Source organism: Perkinsus marinus, assembly GCF_000006405.1.
Source record: "Perkinsus marinus ATCC 50983 genomic scaffold scf_1104296927884, whole genome shotgun sequence".
Taxonomy (NCBI): Eukaryota; Perkinsozoa; order Perkinsida; family Perkinsidae; genus Perkinsus; species Perkinsus marinus.
The window spans coordinates 148444-168384 of NW_003217015.1; the positions used below are offsets into that span (position 1 = coordinate 148444).

General features: G+C 55.3%; 2 protein-coding genes across 2 annotated transcripts in view; both read left to right on the forward strand.

The window, feature by feature from the left end:
• Window positions 1-14302, forward strand: part of Pmar_PMAR010075 (hypothetical protein) — a gene marked incomplete at both ends in the record, with an annotated part of 14743 nt that extends 441 nt beyond the window's left edge. The window contains 63 exons of the mRNA XM_002788498.1: window positions 73-219; window positions 266-323; window positions 411-492; window positions 534-699; window positions 742-841; window positions 908-3405; window positions 3532-3701; window positions 3773-3853; window positions 3895-3964; window positions 4010-4105; window positions 4150-4290; window positions 4403-4603; window positions 4647-4735; window positions 4780-4930; window positions 4978-5087; window positions 5131-5267; window positions 5309-5598; window positions 5644-5778; window positions 5824-5915; window positions 5962-6088; window positions 6161-6276; window positions 6317-6426; window positions 6467-6651; window positions 6698-6798; window positions 6841-6979; window positions 7079-7197; window positions 7244-7359; window positions 7400-7518; window positions 7560-7613; window positions 7652-7812; window positions 7942-8080; window positions 8126-8241; window positions 8289-8419; window positions 8471-8655; window positions 8706-8788; window positions 8829-8958; window positions 9005-9126; window positions 9169-9281; window positions 9321-9454; window positions 9616-9738; window positions 9779-9864; window positions 9910-10045; window positions 10096-10214; window positions 10262-10392; window positions 10449-10630; window positions 10672-10748; window positions 10798-10924; window positions 10966-11287; window positions 11332-11486; window positions 11546-11623; window positions 11667-11768; window positions 11811-11899; window positions 11938-12097; window positions 12139-12260; window positions 12300-12415; window positions 12457-12650; window positions 12705-12790; window positions 12840-12984; window positions 13050-13266; window positions 13307-13518; window positions 13660-13752; window positions 13802-14062; window positions 14162-14302. Of these exons, the coding sequence (XP_002788544.1) occupies window positions 73-219; window positions 266-323; window positions 411-492; window positions 534-699; window positions 742-841; window positions 908-3405; window positions 3532-3701; window positions 3773-3853; window positions 3895-3964; window positions 4010-4105; window positions 4150-4290; window positions 4403-4603; window positions 4647-4735; window positions 4780-4930; window positions 4978-5087; window positions 5131-5267; window positions 5309-5598; window positions 5644-5778; window positions 5824-5915; window positions 5962-6088; window positions 6161-6276; window positions 6317-6426; window positions 6467-6651; window positions 6698-6798; window positions 6841-6979; window positions 7079-7197; window positions 7244-7359; window positions 7400-7518; window positions 7560-7613; window positions 7652-7812; window positions 7942-8080; window positions 8126-8241; window positions 8289-8419; window positions 8471-8655; window positions 8706-8788; window positions 8829-8958; window positions 9005-9126; window positions 9169-9281; window positions 9321-9454; window positions 9616-9738; window positions 9779-9864; window positions 9910-10045; window positions 10096-10214; window positions 10262-10392; window positions 10449-10630; window positions 10672-10748; window positions 10798-10924; window positions 10966-11287; window positions 11332-11486; window positions 11546-11623; window positions 11667-11768; window positions 11811-11899; window positions 11938-12097; window positions 12139-12260; window positions 12300-12415; window positions 12457-12650; window positions 12705-12790; window positions 12840-12984; window positions 13050-13266; window positions 13307-13518; window positions 13660-13752; window positions 13802-14062; window positions 14162-14302 (10788 nt within the window). The remainder of the gene's footprint in view (window positions 1-72; window positions 220-265; window positions 324-410; window positions 493-533; window positions 700-741; window positions 842-907; window positions 3406-3531; window positions 3702-3772; window positions 3854-3894; window positions 3965-4009; window positions 4106-4149; window positions 4291-4402; window positions 4604-4646; window positions 4736-4779; window positions 4931-4977; window positions 5088-5130; window positions 5268-5308; window positions 5599-5643; window positions 5779-5823; window positions 5916-5961; window positions 6089-6160; window positions 6277-6316; window positions 6427-6466; window positions 6652-6697; window positions 6799-6840; window positions 6980-7078; window positions 7198-7243; window positions 7360-7399; window positions 7519-7559; window positions 7614-7651; window positions 7813-7941; window positions 8081-8125; window positions 8242-8288; window positions 8420-8470; window positions 8656-8705; window positions 8789-8828; window positions 8959-9004; window positions 9127-9168; window positions 9282-9320; window positions 9455-9615; window positions 9739-9778; window positions 9865-9909; window positions 10046-10095; window positions 10215-10261; window positions 10393-10448; window positions 10631-10671; window positions 10749-10797; window positions 10925-10965; window positions 11288-11331; window positions 11487-11545; window positions 11624-11666; window positions 11769-11810; window positions 11900-11937; window positions 12098-12138; window positions 12261-12299; window positions 12416-12456; window positions 12651-12704; window positions 12791-12839; window positions 12985-13049; window positions 13267-13306; window positions 13519-13659; window positions 13753-13801; window positions 14063-14161) is intronic.
• A 2273-nt stretch (window positions 14303-16575) lies between these two features.
• Pmar_PMAR010076 (hypothetical protein) lies at window positions 16576-18834 on the forward strand (the record flags this gene model as incomplete). Its single annotated transcript, XM_002788499.1, has 13 exons — window positions 16576-16635; window positions 16678-16804; window positions 16852-16971; window positions 17030-17199; window positions 17280-17442; window positions 17491-17544; window positions 17599-17702; window positions 17735-17934; window positions 18103-18176; window positions 18218-18321; window positions 18374-18478; window positions 18534-18661; window positions 18714-18834. The coding sequence occupies 13 exons, from the start codon at window positions 16576-16578 to the stop codon at window positions 18832-18834; spliced, it is 1530 nt and encodes a 509-aa protein (XP_002788545.1).
• Window positions 18835-19941: the final 1107 nt, after the last annotated feature.

Here is a 19941-nt window from a genome sequence, read left to right on the forward strand (position 1 = left end):
AGGCCAGCTGGGCCGTCCATGTGGGGGGTCTATGCTCTCGATGGGGTCGAAGCTTATCTGCTGGCTTGTCAGAATGCTCTAGCGGCACTGACGATGGGTGGTACGCCTGCCTTCGAGGTGGAGGTCTTCCGAGGGTCATCATTGGATACGTCCCCATTGGAGGTGGAAGGGGACATTGAGATCATCAACTGGAGGGACACCATGAGCTTCAGGCGCACGGTACTCGCTGCTGCTGGTGACCTCTCCACGCTGAATGGTTGCTTAGGTGGCTCGGATACTCGAGGGGTCAGTACGGGGCGTGGCCGGAAGAGTTCTCCGACATGGTGAGTTGGTTGAGTAACTTGCGTGATTCTTTCTCAGAAGAGGCAGAGGTTCGATCCCCGGCCTCGTCAAGTATTACTTCTACGTAGGTATTACTGGCGATGAAGTTCTCGTGAGCTCCCATAAGGAGGGGATCCTGCTGGCTTATCAAGTGCCTGGACCACACATAGGGTAGTCGGGAGGTCGATGGGACACACTACCATACTGGCCAGGTTTACAGCGTATGCTGAGGCTGCCTGGGGAGGGACCAGGGCCCATCTGGACGTCCTTGATGACCTACACACCCTACAGGAGAGGCTCATGCAGTCGGGGGTTGAGGCCTCCATAAGGGTTCGGGATGTGAGGGTGATGAGTGGGTTGGTGTATAGGGCCAAGAGGGTAGGGCAGGTCTCGATGGGTGGGGCCATGGTCGTGCCTTAGGCCCTCTATTCGTACTGCTCCCATTTGGACCATCGAGGGAAACTGTCGGTTGTGGCCCCGGTATCGGTGGCGGAGGAGTGGGGGAGGGAGGAGGCTCAGAGTGAGTTGATCTTCAGCATGGTCACGTCCTATTATGGGGTACATGAGGGCGAAAGGCGGCCGGCAGGTCAACCTCGGGATAGAGGAAGGTTGGGGAGGGGCTCGAGGGGACCAAGAAGGGGAACGCCCAAAGGGCATAAGAAGGGAGAGGAAGGTACTCTACCAGTTTCGAGAGCGATGGCGGCCGCTGGTGAGGCCGGAGGGTCAGCTTGGGATACGCTGTATGGTGGCAGCGATGGTGTGGTTGGGGAGGGGGTAGGACAGGATGAGGGCTTCAGGGTGGCAGAGGGGCTGGCCGGAGGAGGAGCAGCATCGGGGGAGGACGTGCTCGGACATATAGACAGCCCAGCCGGGGAGGAACTTGCTGATACTGGTTACCACATATCAAAAGGGCCGGAGGGGAACAATCGCAAGGGAGAGGACGGTCATCCGGAGATAGAGGACGGTCATCCGGAGGTAGAGGACGGTCATGCGGAGGTAGAGGACGGTCATCCGGAGGGAGAGGACGGCCGCCCTGAGGTAGAGGACGGTCATGCGGAGGGAGAGGACGGTCATCCGGAGGGAGAGGACGGCCACCCTGAGGTAGAGGACGGTCATGCGGAGGGAGAGGACGGTCATCCGGAGGGAGAGGACGGTCCCCCTGAGGTAGAGGACGGTCATGCGGAGGGAGAGGACGGTCATCCGGAGGGAGAGGACGGCCACCCTGAGGTAGAGGACGGTCATGCGGAGGGAGAGGACGGTCATCCGGAGGGAGAGGACCGTCACCCTGAGGTAGACGACGGTCATCCAGCGGAGGAAGAAAGCCATCCAGAGGGGCAAGAGGGCCACCATGAGAAAATGGGTCTTCATGAGGGTAAGAAGCGGCACCGCGTACAAAACGGTCCGCGCAGGTATGTAGGGAATCTCGAGCAAATCGACAGAACTCTGTTGGGCCCAGTCGGGTCCAGTGACCTTCCTAGGTGGGAAGATGTAGCCGATGGTGCGGCCCAATCGGACCCTGGTCAGTTAGAGGGGGGAGTACCGGAGATGCCGGGTGATGGAGTAGCTGACGACCTGGGCCAGACGGTGGATGGTGTTCCCGATGGCCTCTCAGAGTCAGGCCTGGCTGCTCCTACTAGCGATTTCGGACCAGACTTCAATGCTTACCATTCTGAAGAGGTCAAGTCAGTTGATCCTGCTGAGGACCTTGGACCAGGCTCGGACGCTGGCTATCTTGAAGGGCCTAACCCGGTTAGTCCCACTGGGGGCTTCGGACCAGGCTTCGAACCAGAGAACAGGACCCCTGAGGAGTCGGTCGGATCGGGAGCAGTCGATGACTTCACATATCACTTTGACGAGGACACCATGGAGGACGCAGCTCGGTTGCCATCACCACGCTACCCTGTAGATAGTGGAAAAGTTGTGCCAGATGTTGGCCTGGGGTCGGTGGCCAACACTCCGTCAGTCTCCACTCAACCGACAAGGAGGCCGGGGAGGGGCCTGAGTAAGCCTCCTGCGAGGTCTAGGCATGGCCAGGATGATTATGATGATACTATTGTGGAGGGGGTAGCGACTAATGCCGCCACTCCGACGTCAAGAGATGCTCTTACTAACCAGCCGGTGGGGGCGCCTCTGGCTACGGTAGAAAGGCCGCTCCCTCCGGGCCTCATCCGAGTAGCGAGAGCTGATGTCGAGGACCACCGTGTCACCGGGAGTGAGATTGACCCGGTGGTTCGAGAGAGGGAACTCCACGAACCCGATTTCGGCCCTGGCTTTGGAGTCGACAGTGGAGGCGAGGGTCAGGGGCTGCCTGAGCCGGTCCAAGGGGAGGATGGGGTCATTGAAGGTGTCGATGATGGTAGGGATGGGGTGGCTGAGCCGGTCCATGGAGAGGATGGGGTCATAGAGGGTGTCGATGATGGTAGGGATGGGCTGCCTGAGCCGGTCCATGGGGAGGATGGGGTCATTGAAGGTGTCGATGATGGTAGGGATGGGGTGGCTGAGCCGGTCCATGGAGAGGATGGGGTCATAGAGGGTGTCGATGATGGTAGGGATGGGGTGCCTGAGCCGGTCCATAGGGAGGATGGAGTCATTGAAAGTGTCGATGATGGTAGGGATGGGCTGCCTGAGCCGGTCCATGGGGAGGATGGGGTCATTGAAGGTGTCGATGATGGTAGGGATGGGCTGCCTGAGCCGGTCCATGGGGAGGATGGGGTCATTGAAGGTGTCGATGATGGTAGGGATGGGCTGCCTGAGCCGGTCCATGGGGAGGATGGGGTCATAGAGGGTGTCGATGATGGTAGGGATGGGCTGCCTGAGCCGGTCCATGGAGAGGATGGGGTCATTGAAGGTGTCGATGATGGTAGGGATGGGGTGGCTGAGCCGGTTCGTGGGGAAGGCACCAGCGACAGGCTTCCGCACGGGAGGGGTATCGAAGGAGTTACCGAGGACATCTTTTTTAAGATGGAGGGCCTTACGAGCTCTACTACTGGTCCTCAGCCCGAGAAGGTTGGCAACACTCTCGAGGGTGTTGCCGCGGCAGGCGGTAGAATACGTCCCCCTCCAACAATCGCACCGACCAAGCCAGTATCGAGGGTCATGCCATCAAGAAGGCACTCCCATAGATTAAGGGACACCAGCAGTAGGGCCATCTACTGTCCGAGCTGTACCAATACCAGCAGTGGCCAGGGGTCAGTGGGTACTTCTTGGCAGGGCCATGGTCCTTCCATCAGGCCCTACTACGACCCCCTCTTCCACCTTCACCCCTTCGCTCCCCGACTGGTCTACAGCAGCCCAGGGACGCATCCTCCCGACTGGGTGGTCATACCAGTGTCATCATCTAGGGATGGGCTACCGAGGGTGGCTGCAGCCTTCCGCCGCGAGTGGGTGCTACTGGTGTTGGGGACATCATCTGTATCTTTCAAGAGTGAACCTATGATACGCAATTGATCAGGTTGGGAAGGTCCGGTAACAGCGCTGATGGCTCTAGCAGCTCTCACCCAACACCGCCGAAGCATGCCCATGGGGAGACCATGTAGGGACCACGCCGGCTGCCGTTGAGGAGGGCCGACGTAGATACGATGTATCCGAGCCTCGAGAGCCCACACCCTCTGATGGGGAGTTCGTAGTGGGCATGAGAGGCTTCGTAAGGGGGTCGGCCCCTCCTCTAGCATTGTGATGCTGGTGTCAGGCTCCTCCTGGTAAGGGTTGCCTTAGTAGGGTCATGCAGTGGATCGACAACTCTACCATCGCTAAGTTGGAGGGGCTGCGTTCCTTGCTGGCAGAGGTGGGGGTGCCGCGTTTGGGCTCGTGTGAACGGGGGTCCATCAGCTGTATTCGATGGAGGCGCCGGTCCATGACCAAGTAGCTTTCGGGGCCTTCGTGAGGAGAGGCCTGCTGGGCGAGGACCCTCACCTTACCACCTTCCATAGGCTATACCAAGGCATCGAGCACCTTCGAGGGCGTAAGTGTGTGCTTTGTTCGGGGTCTTGGTGGCTTACGGTCCTTTGGTAGTCCTAGACACTGGGGAGCCTCTCAGAGAGGGCCTAGCCGCGGTCCTGGATGCCTGGGTGTTGCTGCTTAGGGCACCGAGGAAGCTACCAATACTCAATGTGGGGTCGTTGGTGACGATGTCCGACCACTGGAATGCCCTCAGCTTTTCCGGAATGCTCCTGTCGATGTATACGTACTGTTGGATGAGGACGGTGATGGCCGGGTCAGCTTGTCGGAGTGGACGAGATTTGGTAGAATCGTGCGAGCTCCCGCGTTTGTCTTCACGGAAGAGGTGAGGAGGTTTCGCCGTCTATGGTGACCCGCCTGGCTGGCAGTCTTTCGTGGCCTTTGCGACAAAGGAGGATCCGCAGTACGTCTCTATCAAGGAGGTGGACGACATTTTCCGAGCCATAGGCCAGGGAGAGTGGGTGCCCCTTCGCTGTTCAAGCTCTAGTGTTCATGTGGTAGGCTGCTGACCTCCATGGCTGAGCGTGATGGTCACGTCCGTACGGTTATGGACTCGCTGGCCCTGGAGAGCCGCTTCTCGCAGCTGGACAACTTTAGAAGCTTTGAGCTGTCCTTGGAAGAGGTCGGCTGGACGACCCTGTCGGGCAGAGGGGTGGGGCCAGTAGAGGCTATTTGAGGTGGTGGCGATGGTCCTTTCAGTTGTTCTATTATCTTGACACCAACCGTGATGGGTATCTCTCTCGATACGAGTGGCAGAGGATGCTCATCATCAACAGGGCCCCGATAGCTGTCAGGCGGCTCGCCCTTTGGTGAGGCCGTGGACATGGATGGGTGAAGGCAGGTGTAGCACAGGCTCACTGAGGGCTTCGAGAGCGGCCCCTTCCCTTTACCCAAGGGCCCTTTCCTGGCTGCTACCCATGCCAAGCTGGCTCGACTCCCACCGACGTATGCACGTCTAGTGGATAGGACTCTGGACTCATTGGGGACGGGTGAGTGGCCTTGGTCCTGTTCAAGGGACGGCTGAGTTCAGGCCGACCAAGTGATGCTGACTATAGCATCCTCAGAGCCATAGGGGGAGGCACTGAGATGGCCAACCTGGTGGCGTCGGAGGTCCTCTTGGGTTATCGCAGGAGGCCTAGGCTCAGCTGGCATCCAATAGCCAGGGGTAGTGGTGCCGGCCTGATGAGGACGCCTCTGGTAGAAGTAGCGGACGCGGCGGCTGATGGTATGGTGGAAGAGGGAGAGGCCGAGCAGGTCCTGCCGGAGGGGGGTCTTGGAGGGCCAGGAGGAGTCCCGGGATCCTTTATGGAGATGGGGAGGGTAACAAGGAGGTTGGTTGTGCTTCAGGATAACGGCTGGTGTTAGTTGACGTCTGAGGCCCATATGAAGGTGGCGCGGTACTCGATAGGGGCTCTTGCTTCGGGCCGGAGGGTCCCTTACGAGACCTTTCGAGACTTTGGAAGGAGTCTGAAGGCCCGAGAAGGGGCATTCACTGAGGAGGTAGGGAAGGCTTTGGTGGAGTCCTTCGACTGTGGTGCTGTGGAGGTGTTCCATCTGTTCGTTGGTGGGGATGAGACTAGCAATGAGATCACCGTGGACGACTTCGATCGGCTACACCTCAGCTCTAAAGATATGAGGTGGGCCGCCCTGCCTGAGGCCGCAGAGGCCCCTCACACGAGTCAGGAACCTTCGCCGAGTGTACCTTGTATGTGACTCGCTCGCTATCATGGCCAAGTTCGATGAGATGGACAGGGATGGAGACGGACAGCTGGGGAGAGGGGAGGTCCCTTTGGAGCCACATCAGGCTTGGGTGAGGACCCTGTAGGGGCGACTTGATGGGCCGTGGGCTGATAGTTGGTGTCGCTGATTATTCGATGGTCAGGTGTACGGAGTCCTGGATCGAGATGGCTCGGGTTGGGTGTCCCTATCGGAGCTGCAGGTCCTGGCTGGTATGCACCCTGACGCCGTCCCACCCAGTGCCCTATGGCTCAGCAGGAGGTACCTCTTTGGGAGCCCGCTCGCTTCTCAAACGCTTCAGGGTCTCGGCTACATCATTGTGGACGGCAGAAGGGATCAGGGAGAAATTCCAGAGCCTGTCGCCTTACCAACAGTCGGAGGTTGGGCAGGTCCTCGATGTCAACGGCGATGGTAGCCGCCTCACTGCTGGACCTTCTAGTGGTACTTTCAGGGTACCTAGACGACCACGAACTGTCATTGCTACGTCTCTTCACCGAGGGAGAGCTCATTGAGGCCCTCTTGCCACCGTTGCTCTATGAGCCTGGTAGGGTTTCCCTTGATTCAATGTGGGATAGGAGACGTTTCTTGGCGAACACTAGGAGGATGCAAAGCATGACCAATGTCTTCACTGTGAAGGTAGTCGTAGAAAGCAGCCCCTGGGTGGGGCCGTCCTCGATGTCAGGCATTCGAGGCGCTAGCAGTTCCCTCGAGGGGTCCTGTGAGGGCGGCCGTCGAGGTGCCCGTGGAGGTTGTGAAGGGGTGGTTGTATGCAGTGGGGAGAAGGTGAGGGTGGACGTGGACGGTTAGGGGATGGTAGTTGGTCAGGCGGCTGAGGGAGCTATTGAGAGTCTTCAGTATGATCAACGCTGAGGCTTTCTTCAAGAGTGCCGATATTGATAAGGACGGGAGGGTCACTTTAGAGGAGCTGGAGAGGTTATTTCCTCCCTTGAGGGGCATGAATGAGGTCGGCGTTCTCTTATTCCACGACGACGCAGACTCTGTAGTGTCCTTCCGACCGTTCAGTCGGAGGGATGATGCCTCAGCTTGATATGCAGGTGTATAGGTATTGGAGGCCATCGGGAGTGAGGGCCCTGACGGTACCACCTCCCTCGACTGGCCAAGTCTGCAACAGCTCATCTACGCCTTCACGGCACCGCTACAGGTGGCCGTCTTTGCGTTGGAGTAGGCGATCCGATGCGGTGGACCTTCTAGTGGGGATTCGTCTCAGCGTCGTGGCCAAGTCAAAAGGGTCGGACATGCACGCTGTGGCGAGTCGGGTCCTACGGGGAATAGGTCCCGAGGAGAAGGCAGCCGTACTGAACGTGTTCGATGTGGACCGCGATGGTAGGGCAGGACAGTTCTCCATCACTTTTATGGGCATCAGGTGAGCTCGATGAGGTGGAGGTCCCCTTGCTGGGTCTACTTGGACGAAGCGAGACCGTTGAGACCTTCAACGCCATCCAGTACCAAGGCTTCAAGGTGGTCATGGAGGCCTCACTCGAGGTACCATGACTATATAGTATCGGTAATAGCGAGAATGGTAGGTCCCTGCGTCGGCACTATTGGAGACGGACAGACCACAGCTGGAAGGGCCCGAGGTGAGGGAAGCAATATAGTCGTTGCCAGTGCCTCCTAGGGCTACGCGACTGTATCGGGCTATAGAGCAGATGCTGATGGGGACCATCGGTTGTCTATGAAGGAGATGGAGGACTATCGGGATGTCATAGGGGCCAGCCATAAGGTGGTGTCTAAGGAGGTCAGTGTCTGGATTGAGGGCTCCGCCAAGGAGAAGCCCTCGTAGGTCTTGGAAGGTCTTGGTGTCGGGGAGGAAAGGATGGACTTGGGATTGTTGGAGGAGCTGCACCTCTGTACCAAAGACTATCGGTGATACTGGGCCTGGTCGGAGGCTGGGAGGGAATTATTCAGGACGGTCGGGTTGGTCTACGGCTTGGTGGAGGCATTGCAGCTACATGCTAAGTTCGTGGATATGGACCGCGATGGGGATGAAGAACTCAGCAAGGAGGAACTCGTTGGGGTCGGCATCAAGGCTGAGGAGGCGGCTTGGGTGGGACGCCTACGGTGGATGGGGGGCCACTGATGGTCAATGCAGTTGAGGCACCTCCTTGGTACTGTCAACAGCTCTTCGATATCAGAGAGGGAGTGGATGACGTTGGCGGGTACCTCCTATGAGGCGGCTCCTGATGCAGCTGTGTGGGTGGCGACCAAGTGAGGGCCGAGGGTTCCTATTAAGGACAATCATCGTGATATGATAGGCTACCCCAACGCGATAAGAACTATACGGTGGACTTGGCGAGAGTGATGGTAGTGGCGTTACGACAGCTGGATACTTTGACCAAGGACGAGGTGGAAGATGCCCGGGACTTCATTGACATCGATGGGGATGGTCGGTTGGGTTGATGGTCCGGGGGCTCCGGTGTTGTTGTGGTTTTCTCAGGGAAGTTGTCAGCATCAGAATTCGGCTGTCTGAGGCTGCTAGGGGATATGCATCACGTGGTGGAGTTGATATTGCCGCTTGAAGGGGCTCTAGAGGCCCCGCCTGTCGCGGAAGACTTGACTGAGGTAGCTTTCGAAGAGTTGGGGAGGAGGATCAGGGGCGATGAGAAGATATTCGGCGCGGAGGTGGGTCGGCGATCCAATGAGGGACTGCACCGGGCGGCTGATCTTGTCAGGCTTTCGCGCTTCTGTCCGACCCTAGAAGGAAGCTCATCCCGGTCCGGGTCCTCAGCAGGTGGATGCAGCTCCGCAATAGGAAGTGATGACGGCCTTGATAGAGTTCAGTAGGGTCTGTCCAGGCACCTTCGGCCGGTGGCTGGGATGTTCTCTGCAATGAACATGGACTCGCTGTTCTACAGCTTGGACCGGGATAGGGATGGGAGGTTGTCGAGGGATGAGCTCAACTGGGAGGAAGAGGATGCTCACTTGGTCTGGTCAGTGCCGGCGTCGAGGGCCAGAGCTCGCCTTGGTTCAGCTCATGGAGGAGTTGACTCGAACTGGATCCCAAGGAGACCGGGCTGGGCTATCGAGGAAGAGTTTGCAGTACTGGGTTCTCGCCCATTCGACCCCTCGAGAGGCGAAGCTCGACATGATTGGGTGAGCTGGGGTCCGGTTCGGGGTGATCAGCACCTGCCTCAGTCGAAGGAGCACCGCTGGCAATTCGTCTGAGGAGGGGCTGAAGAGGCCTGAGGAGGGCGGGAAGGAGTGGCATAAGCCGACAAAGAGAAGGAAAGGCGTGAAGGCCGACCAGGGTGGGTGATATCTGAGATCGGTGGAATAATACGATGCAGACCGCAACCAGTCGCGAGGCCTTGGATATGAAAAGCTTCTCTATGGCGCGCCGGAGGGCGTCTCCCACCGGGACAAGTTCGGAGAGGCATTGAGGCGCGGCTTTGAGGCGGACCTGAGCATCTCTTCTGATGGGGTATTGGGTACGTCGTCGTGGTTGCAACGGATGGTAGGAAGGGCCTGCAGGGGTGGTCGAGATCGCTCGCCCTCAGGTGCGCTCCTATTCGGGAAGCGCGACTACTGAGGAGGCATCGGTATGGTCATTCACGACCTTGTCCTCTGGCATTGTCTCAGCAGTTACCTCATCTGACCGTATCGGCCTACGTATCGGACATAGATGGCGATGGAGTCCTCTCCCATGCTGAGTTAAATGTCATGAGGGCCCATAGTGGGTCCTATAGGAGGCTGTTCCCAGTGGAGGTGAGCCCTAGTCTCGACCGCGGTCGTCACCCTTGTCCAGGTCCTGAAGCTGCTGGGAGATAATACTACTGGTACAGTGGACATGCAGTACTTTGAAGCCCTCCATCTGGCGACCAAACACTCAGCGTATGGGCTGCATGGGGAAGTGATCATATTGTTCTCAGCGCTCAGGAACCTTCCGTTGATTTACCGATTTGTCGAGGCTTTACTGTTGCATGATCGATTCATGCAGTTTGATAAGGATGGCGACAATGAGCTCACCTTGGAGGAGGTCGAGATTAAGGCTGAGGACGCGGACAAGAGATGGGTGGGCTACTGCTCGGCTCGAGGGGATCCTGGAGGTCTGCGGACATTTAGTTCTTCGGAGTACTGGACTCTGACGGGTCTGGGAAACTGTCACGAACAGAGTGGCAAAGGCTCGCTGGTCGCAGCCAAGATGCTACCCCTGCTGTCGTGAAGTGGATGGCAACGAATAAGTAGCCGAGGGGCTTTGAATAGGTGGTCGTCCTTGGTGACCTTGTAGACTCCCGAGAAGGGATGATAGCGTTGAGAAGGATACCGCTATCGTCACTGTAAAGGTGATGGGTGAGCTGGCCAAGTCGGGCAAGCAGGATGTCGATGAGCTTGTTCGGTTCCTAGATGAGGATGGCGATGGTAAGTCTTTAGGCTTTCATCCCTCGAACTTCCACCAGTGCGCCAGGGCATTTCAGGCAAAGTGGCTCCTTCTGAATTCGGCCTGATTCGTCTGGCTTCGGATCTCATGCCCATCATGGAGGAGCTGATACCCTACGGGCCGCTGGGCCATGGTGTCGTCTCTGCCGATCTCACGCGAGGCACATTCCTTGAGCTTGACCAGACCCTCAAGGCTGGCAGAGGGATTTTTGCTGACTCGGTGGGCCCGTTGTTGGTCAGCTGTGGAAGGCCTCCCTTCAGAGCTTCGATGATTTGTCGGTGGATGGCGCGATCCCTTTGGAAGTGATCACTCCATGGACGAAATTGAGAGCCTCTAGGTGGGCTCTTTCGTTTGGAATCTATGTGACATCACAGTCGACGGAGTAGGTTACTCGGCCAGGCAGTGCAGCTCTTCGATGCGGCTTCTCTCGCCTCGCTATTCTATCATCTCGACACCGATAGGAACGGCCTCCTGTCAGCAGAGGAGCTCGGCTGGGATGAGACTTTCGATGAGGTAGGCAGCTACAAGGGGATGCTATACAATGTTCTCTTCAGATTGTTGACATACTGTGGGAAGATGAGGAGGAGGGAAGGCGGGGAGTGTCCCGTCAGGCGCTGCAGAAATGGGCTTACATCCGGACGGTCCCTTTAGAGACGCACTTCCTGTTATTTGAGTCCTCAATGCTTCGCGATGGCTATCTCAGCGACGGACTGTTACTTAGGCACCGCTCTCGGCTGGAGGTGTCCAGCGCTCCGGAATTGAAGATTCGGTTGAAGTCGCTGCTAAAAGGCGTGCCGGAAAAAGGCCATGGGAAGAAGCATCGCGACAGCGAAGAGACGACTGAGGGACTCGAGTTCTTCGACTTGGACGGCAGTGGTGAGACGCGATGGGTCCTGTCACTGAGGCGGAGGTGGCCACAGGTGAAATCGAGGAGAGTGAGGCTGTTCTGGTACAGCTGCTACTTGGGCCCGATGCCGGCAGGGCGAGTTTTGAGGAGGTCTTTACTGACCTGCTGAAGAAGGCCTTTGGAGCTGATAGGGATCTGGGAGGCGCTATGGTGGAATCTATGTGGCACGTGAGGCTGACGGGGGCGATTTCGCCTTTGTTCTACCGCTGTTGTCCTTGGACTCGCAGGATTCCCTCTTCGAGATAGGCTCGCCGCGGCCTGAGGAGTCCACTGAGGGTCTTGATGCCGTCGCGGCATTTCATGATGTAGGCCATGCTCATCACTGTTGCTGTGGTTGACTCATTTCAGAGGCGACCGATGGCGGTGTTCCCGGAGACTAGGCTGACACGGAGGAGTTGGATAGAGTTTGGACGCCAGCAGCTTGGGGCCGGTCGTACCTTTTCAGCCGAGGTGAAGCAGTAACCTACTGCTGGTCGTGGACGTACCCCTCAGGTCTTTGACTTATTGCGAAGCTGCGTCGGTCAGGAGGGCCTATCATGGAGAGGTCTCGAGAGCTTATATCGGGTTCTCAAGGACGGCCGGTAGGGGGATGTCGATTGGCCCGCTATAGTTGCATCAGGGGGACGACTCGTCTTGTCAAACTCATGCGTTCGATTGGGTTGGAAGCGAGATTCACTGAGCTGGACGTTGACCGGGACGGATGGCTGTCGCGGGGCGACATGGGATGTGCCTCGGAGAGTTCTACTGTTGAGACCGCTACCGGCACTTCGAGCATCTGCGTAGGTGTCGACGTAGTGGTCCTTGGTATGACCCTCTCTAGTTGGCCTATGAGAGGCTCATGTCGTTGGTCCCGTCGGAGGCTCTTGGACGAGGGGAGTGGCAGGTCTTGGCCCTGATCGACCCAGAGACGCTACCGCCAGCGGCCTCACTGTTCGTCTCTAAGTGAGCATCTCTGGTCATCGCTGGTTCAGCATAACGCAGATTGGCTCGGCGCTATGATGGGTCTGGCGATCCTCTTGCTGGTTATGAAGAGGTCCTCCGGGGCTTCCCTGATGCTGTACGTGTCTCCATTAAAGACTTCATCACTTCTACCGATGGTACGGCTGCTTTCATCACGATCGAAGTGGTATCCTTCTAGTCGAGTTGACCATGACCATCATGCGCTTGGCTGTTGCGCGGGACGGACTGCTCCCGCTGGTCAGCAGTGAGGGAGATGCAATTGTCGAAGCGGTCGGCCTGATGGATGCAAATACTGATGGCCACATAGACGCCCATGAGTTTATCGATTACGGCATGGCCGTGCACAGCCCTGACGGGGTCTTTTCAATGGAGGTAGGGCCGCTGCGGGCAGCCTTGGGCCCAGCCTCGTCTTGTCCAATGCCTCAGACCTTCGACTCTCTCCTTGACATTGGTGCTGATACCATACCGGTGGAGGCTCTCGTGGTGTTCAGTCGACTTTGCGGCTGCGGAAGGTAGGGGATTCTGAATCGTTCCAGTTGGAACTTTTCTCTCTTTCTCCAGCGACTTGATTTCCCTCGTTGGGGCGGCCTTCAGTGCCGTCAATATGAAAGCGCGGTTCCAGATGTTGGACACTGACCATGATGGTGTCCTCTCTCGGGTCGAGCTTGTCGGTGCAGGAGGGACTGTCGGCCGCAGAGCTCTCAAGGTGGGGTTAGGAACTACCTTTTCCCCGCCTGGATGATGAGTCTATTACTATGGTGGCCCGTTCAGTTGCTCTCGCTTATCGATATGGACAGCAGTGGGAGCATCTCTCTCAAGGAGTGGCAGCATTGGTCACGGCTGGAAGCGGCAGCACCGATAGAACTCCGGCAAGTAGCCCTCTTGGTGGAATCCAGAGCGTCCCATGGGGCGTCGACGTGGACCTTTGATGGGCTCACCGGGGAGGCTCGAGTCCTCGCTGGAGAATATCTGGACTATAATGGCGATGGTGAGCTCATAATCATCATACTGTCTGAGGAGGTCTGCAGGCATGGTGTCGGCGCGGGAGTTGGGCATGCTAGGGCTGCTGGGTGGTGAGGACTGGACCCGAAAGGTGTGGTATGAGCAGCTCTATCATGGGTTCGAGGCCGCTCTTGGAGCCTCGTTAAGCCCGGCAATGTCGTTGTTACAAACCGAGCATAAGACAATAGATGACGCAGCAGACAAACCTGAACGGGGAATGGACCTGAAGAGGTTTCGAGTGGGTCCTGCCCCTCATGGGCTGTGGTTTTGGAGCTGCAATGGACGACAGGGTCAATAGCTTGTCTCTCACGGGTTTCTAGTGTTGCGGTCATTGTGGCACTAAGTCATCCGTGAGATGATCTTCCTACTTTATCCTCAGGAATACCTGGGTGTTACATCTCCGAGCTCACACAATGCTGCAGTGGCAGCATTCGCCTACCTCGATACCGATGCTGATGGGAGAATCAATGCTGTGAGCGTGTCAGTCATTTGCCATTCTTGCATGCCCAAGCTGCCTGCAGGATGAAGGTTTGCGTGTCGAAGGGGTCAGAAAGTACCTCAGTGACTATGGCTTTATTCGTCTGGTCTCGGACACCATAGCCGTATGGACTCAGGAGGTGTGTTTGGAATTATCTCTTTGGTCCGGTCTAGGAGCCCATTTGGTGTCTTCCCTCAAGGTTACTCAAGGGTCTTCGACCGATACTGTTTCTCTAGTGCGACTCGCTGCTCACGGCGACGCTGACCAATGCAGCGCTCGTCAGCTCAGTGCTGAGCTCTATGAGGTGGGCGGCCGAGGCGGGTTTCTGAAGGGTGACGGGTCAATGTCGTTCGGCAATCAATGCCTCAGAGTGGTCAGTGCCGCGCAATGGGTCTTTTCTCAGTCCTACAACATTCACATCCCCGAGGGCTTGGTCGAGATTCCTTGGCAGTTGTGGCGACTGGTCGTCTGGAGGCACTTGACGAGCGAGTTCGTCGAGGGCGGAGATGAGATGAGCTCATGGCAGTCACTGCATATCGATTGAAGCAGCATGTTTCCACTGCACCATGTTTCGCTACCATGACGTCAAATTTCTGATGTTGGTTGGCATTTGTGTTGGTCACCTCCCTTCTACCGCATTGAGTGCTTCAGAGTTTCGATCTCCATATACAACGTTGTGGATATTCTCTGTCATATTTCCACAATAGTTGTCCTTTTTTCTATTGTCTGGTATTTGCAAGATTGTGATCAACGAGCAGCTGATGGAATCTCTGCAGTTCCTTATATAGGATGTTTGTATGATGAGCGAAGGCGATAGAAGCAACGGGAGTTCGCAGTGTCGCGCGTGTAAAAACTGTGCATAATGGTAGGAGACTGCTATTACTATTACTATTAGCCTACTTTTTTTAGTTTTTAGCCAAATCTCGGAGAGTCTCTAGCTGAGTGGGAGAGAAGGCTACAGGAGCTTGCTTATACAGGACCAGGACGTGGAGAAGCGCCTGGGAAGAAGCAGGTTGCTGATAGGTTCAAAAAGGTACTGAATTGCCCATACAAGGGTCGGGGTCGTAATTGTGTATCTATCCGTGATCACTTTCGCGGCGGGTTGCGAGAGTGTACGTGTAGTGTGCTTTCAGATTGCACGAGAGGGGGGCTCAGAAGACGCTGTATCGAGTCATAAGAGGCCTTTAACTCCGCTGGGTTCTGTCGACCCTGCGGCTCCAGAGCCGAGTTGTAAGGAGCAGAAAGCAAACTCGTCGACTGCTCGCGAGTCTATCTCCGGAGGTGAAAGAGCATGTGCTAGCGAACCCGTATCGCAGACCGAAATAGTGGTGCCTTTACCCAAAGGTTTACAATGTCTCAATATATCCGAGTTGAAACACCTCGAAATAGGGTGGGCACCGGATAAACAGGGATATCTTCGACATTTTGTATGGGCTCCGCTGTCGGGCCGCTGCCCTGCATGTAACACTTCTCGAATCTCCGCTCATACTGCTGGGCGTACCAAACTTTGCTACAGGATTGGGCTACCGTATAGCTTACAAAATATTGTGTTTAGATGTCTCGACTGTAAGGGTTATTGGGTGTCGACAGACGAAAGATACTGCAGAACACTGAGTAGCACTACTATGTGCCGACAGCAGTTCATCACCAGCGGCTCAGCGATCATCAGAGAGCGGTCATAAAGAAAACCAGATCGAAGGAGATCCTTGGCCATAGGAGGTGGGCCGGAGACCAAGGTTGAACGATGCTGCACCATCTGTGCGCAACCATGGAGCAGCATCTATAAGAGTCTCAGGCATTGTTATATTGGTCAGGGTGTTGTTTTCTGTCTGTTTTCTGATGACCCATCCATATTGGTCGGCTACGAAGCGGAGAAGCAAGCTCGCTTGAAGGGGCATTGGAAGAAGCCAAATGATGAATGCAGAAGAAAATGAGGATGCATGAATTGGTGTATTTATTTGCTCAATGTTGCGTCTGGGGGGTTTGGTGTGGGTGAATGGTAGGAATAGTGCTTTTCAGTGGCATTTCAGGCTAATTTTTCCCCTTCTTTCTCCTCTTCTTTTTTCTTTTTCTCTTTCTGCTCTTTCTCTCTCCCCCTTCTCTTCCTCTTTTCTTTTCCCCCTCCTTTTCAGTATCTTTTGCCCCCAGCTTTGTGCAGCTGGATAGAATGTCTGCCTACGGAGCAGATGGTCGTAGGTTCGAATCCTGCATCGGGTATTTGATGATTTTTTATACTAGCTTGTTCGACCACACCATACAGGCTAACTGGAATTCACAAGTTTATTGGCATTTAGTCATGTCCATGAGAAAACCATCGTTGCCGCTGAAAATATCTGAAGTTTGAGTTGTCAAGAAATATTCGTTGGCGAGTGGGACTGTACTATGCCCGTCCTCCCACAGAGTCAGACAGGCCCAGCCGAGTAAGGGGAAGGGTCGGCAGCATCTTGTTCATGAGCATCTGAATAGTCCCGTTGAAAGCCACAGGATGACATCTCCGTGTTCTCCTGCTTGAAGCCTCCTTTATGATAGGGAAGCATTGAACGGTTATCTGCTCGTTGTCATCGTAGTAGTGGCAGTTGTATCGGGATGGCGAAGGGGACACTCTGGTGATGCAGCAGCTTACTCTTCGGTGTGATGTCGGCTTGGAACTATAGGCTCCGGTACAAGGCTTGAGAGGAGCCCCACGCGACCATGGACAGATAGAGGGCTTCGTCACAATAACACCCCTTCACTGACCTTCTTTGGAGACTTCATCCCTGCGACGCTGATGTTGACTGTGATACACTCACCTTAGTTGTTTACTCCTCTTACCTCGAAATGGCAAGCAAGCACTTGTCGAATGTCCTAGAGGCTGCTGGAGAGTGGTTCGAGCTGCAGGTGGGGTCGACGTATTCGTCGGGCACGCACTATGATGAACAGGTACTGGCGGCTGAGACAGAGTTCAGTGCTATTGGTAAGGCTAGTATGGAGTTCCGAGTGGCTGTTGCCAAGTTGAAAACATTCGAAGAACAGGCTTTACAGCTCATCGCAGGAACTCCTCTACCAGGTAAGACCCGAGGCTGGTCACGGTTGTGATCGCTGTGTTTTTTTCAGAAATGCCAACACTGAAGGAGGAAGCAATTATGAAGCAGGTGATGAAGATGGACAAAGCCGCCGTAGCTCTGGATGAGATGAAGGCGCCGCAGATCCCCAAAACAGCCCCTAATCTGCAGAGTGAGTACTTACGTCTTCCACAGTATCTTGTTTGAGACCATATAATGGACGTGGCCAGGCGCGGTGCCTCGCTCTGGTGTGGGGAAGGCTCCAGCACGGGTCATAGCCCCACCGTCGCAACCAGAAGGTGTCACTAAACCTCCGAAGGTTGTGCCCAAGAGCAAGGCAGCTGTTGTTAAGGATGCTGTTGTTGAGGAGGTGACGGTGGATGATGACTCTGAGGATGATGTAGGTCCCGACAGGGTCATATCCGGATTTTATGGAGGCTCGCATCCCTCTGGGCCGTTCGGTCATATCAACATGTTCAGGATGTTGGAGCTGCTGCTGACATATCTGAGGCAGTAGTTGACATCACAGCTCGGGAGGAAGCGACTCCTCCGCACCCTGCTGGTGGGATCGTTAATCAGTTGAAGAACAGATTTATGCTGAATAAGAAGGAACAGGCAGCTCCCAAGACCCCAAGCGCGGAAGGTATGTCGCGCCCGTCGCCATGATTGCACCCTTATGTTGGTCTATCAGATCTTCGCCAGATCCCGTCCCAGGCTAGTAACCCCTTCAAAGCGGGTGACAAGTGTAGGGCGTCCCATTAGTTGCTGTTGGTCGATTCCATCCTTTTCTCTCTCTCAGGGAAAGGGCCTGCAGGATTCAGAACGCCCCGATTCGTGGCACCGCCTCCTATGCGGGAAGAAGACACTGTGGTCTGTGAGCCAGGCCCATCGGTGAATGAGGCGGTAGTCGGCGTATCTCACTTCGCTGTGTTTAGGCCATGCAGATAGATGATGCTGAAGAGGCTGATGACGAGACGGAGGAGAGTGAGCACGAGAGGAGTATTTTGAAGACCTGTTATGAAAGCAATGGTGAGTCCTCCGTCGCCGCTTCATCCGATGGAAGTCTCTTGTTAGCGTTCGATTCCCTGCCGGGGTATCCATCGGGGAAGAACGGACCTACTGAAGATGACGTGAAGTAGGTCCATGGGATCGCTTCCGTGAATGACATAGGTGATGCCCTCGAGATGTTTCTAGTGTCGGCCGTTATCAGTAGAGGAACCTTTCGAGGGCATTCGTTGTGTAAAGGTCGCTGGTTGTGGCGATGGATCTCGCATTGGCTGCACATGATGCGGTCTTATGGCAGATTTGTCGATGCTCTCGAGTCGTTCGGGTCTATTAAGAAGAATACCAACAATCCACCAACGCCTGTGAAAGCATGTAAGCAGTTAGTTGTCTCAGTGCTATGGTAGCCTTCACAGGCACCCTCACCCTGAATACCACCCCAGTGGTCATTGGTCGGAGGAGTTGTGCTCCACAGAGACAGGAATTGAAGCCATTACCTGCATTGGATTCTAACGACCAGGTAGCGACGCTGGTGGTGAGAAGAGTTATGCATCTTTATTTTGATATCTCAGTACGATGTGTCGGAGAAGGATACTGACAATTCTGATCAAGAGAAGGGAGGAAAACCGAAAATTAAGAAGAGAATTCCGGAATGGTCGAGGCAGTGGAAGCGACTGGTAGGCATTCTGGACTGTATTAGCCATCGTCGAGTACATCTATTGGGGGATTCAGGTTAGGGACCAGGCCAGTGTAGATCCCGAATCTGTTTTCGGCGGCGCTGTGCCCGCGACAGACTTGGACCGAATATTTAATGATGGCAATTACAGGCATATGAGGATGGACAGACCTCGTCGGAAAAGGTGGGAGGATTCTGTCGATGGGCTCACGCTGATCTCTGCGTGTTTCTCTCAGAGGCTCCAGCGCGTGTTGGTCCTTCGACGCTCTTACCCAGAGGGAGATTGATGAGTACCGTTTCAACTGCGGTCAGACTGAGAAAGTTGAGGACATCTTCGTTGGAGATAGGCGGCCATAATTCACTTAAGCATGCTCAGACCGGGCTCGATGAAGCTTCCTCCTAAGAGTAGATGGTCAGTTTGGTTGTCATAGTATATAGCGATAGACCTCATTCAGCAGTCAACGTTGAAAAGTCTCCAAGAATTCTCTTGTCTGCTCACCGAATCGCTGACTCCGATACACCGTCAGATATATAGTACTGTCTCGACACGGTGACAAATGCTGGAGGAGCACTTCTGTACCATTTTGGAAGCTCCTCAGGGAAGTCGCGTCGAGTATCCGCGGAATTAATCTCTCTTGGAGTGTATCGGACGGCTACGGGATAATCCATGGTATCATGGCAATGTATGTATGCGTTGTATGGATAAAGCAGGCTCCTATGAGCACGATCACTCGGTGCAATTCCGACACGAGGCGGGACACAGAAGGCGTGAACGCGGAACGCGAACAAGCTTTTGCTGTTCACAACGTTATCTAGAATGCTTATTCGTTCATGCATACGAAGGTTAAATTGAGCCAAGTGCGATCTTCGCCAACTTGACAGATGAGAAACAATTGATAGGCTGTTACTGTGCGCTGTACTACAGTGGACGAATCATATGTGCGTTTTGTGCTCCCCTAGCATGGCGCGTGACGCGAGGTAGATTTGACTATAGCGCGATCTAAGACTCTCAGGTGACGCGGTGCAATGTACCGCAGGATGTCACATCATGTTCTTAGGAAACTGGCCTTCAGCCTACGGCCTACCGCCCGAACTTTGGGACCTCAGATTCATGCTTTATACTAGGTCTCAAGCACTGAAGTATATTGCCTCAGAGCTGGCCACGAGAATGTAGTCGAGAACGAAAGTATGATCATTTGCATCACCGAAGTTTGGCGGCCCCCTCCACACTAACCATCAATTTGATGCACGTTTGATACGGCGAATTGGTGGGCTCTAATCAACTCTAACCTTACTCGTGATTGAACCATACTTAGCTCCACCTCTGTGGAAGGTGTTGTTGTTTCCGTCTAGCTGTGTGGGACAGTGCTGCTTGTTCTAGCTCCTCTAGGGTTGTTCAAGACAACTTGCAGCGTTCTCTTCGGGAAATATAGAATACACCGTGGACGACATGACAGTGTTGAA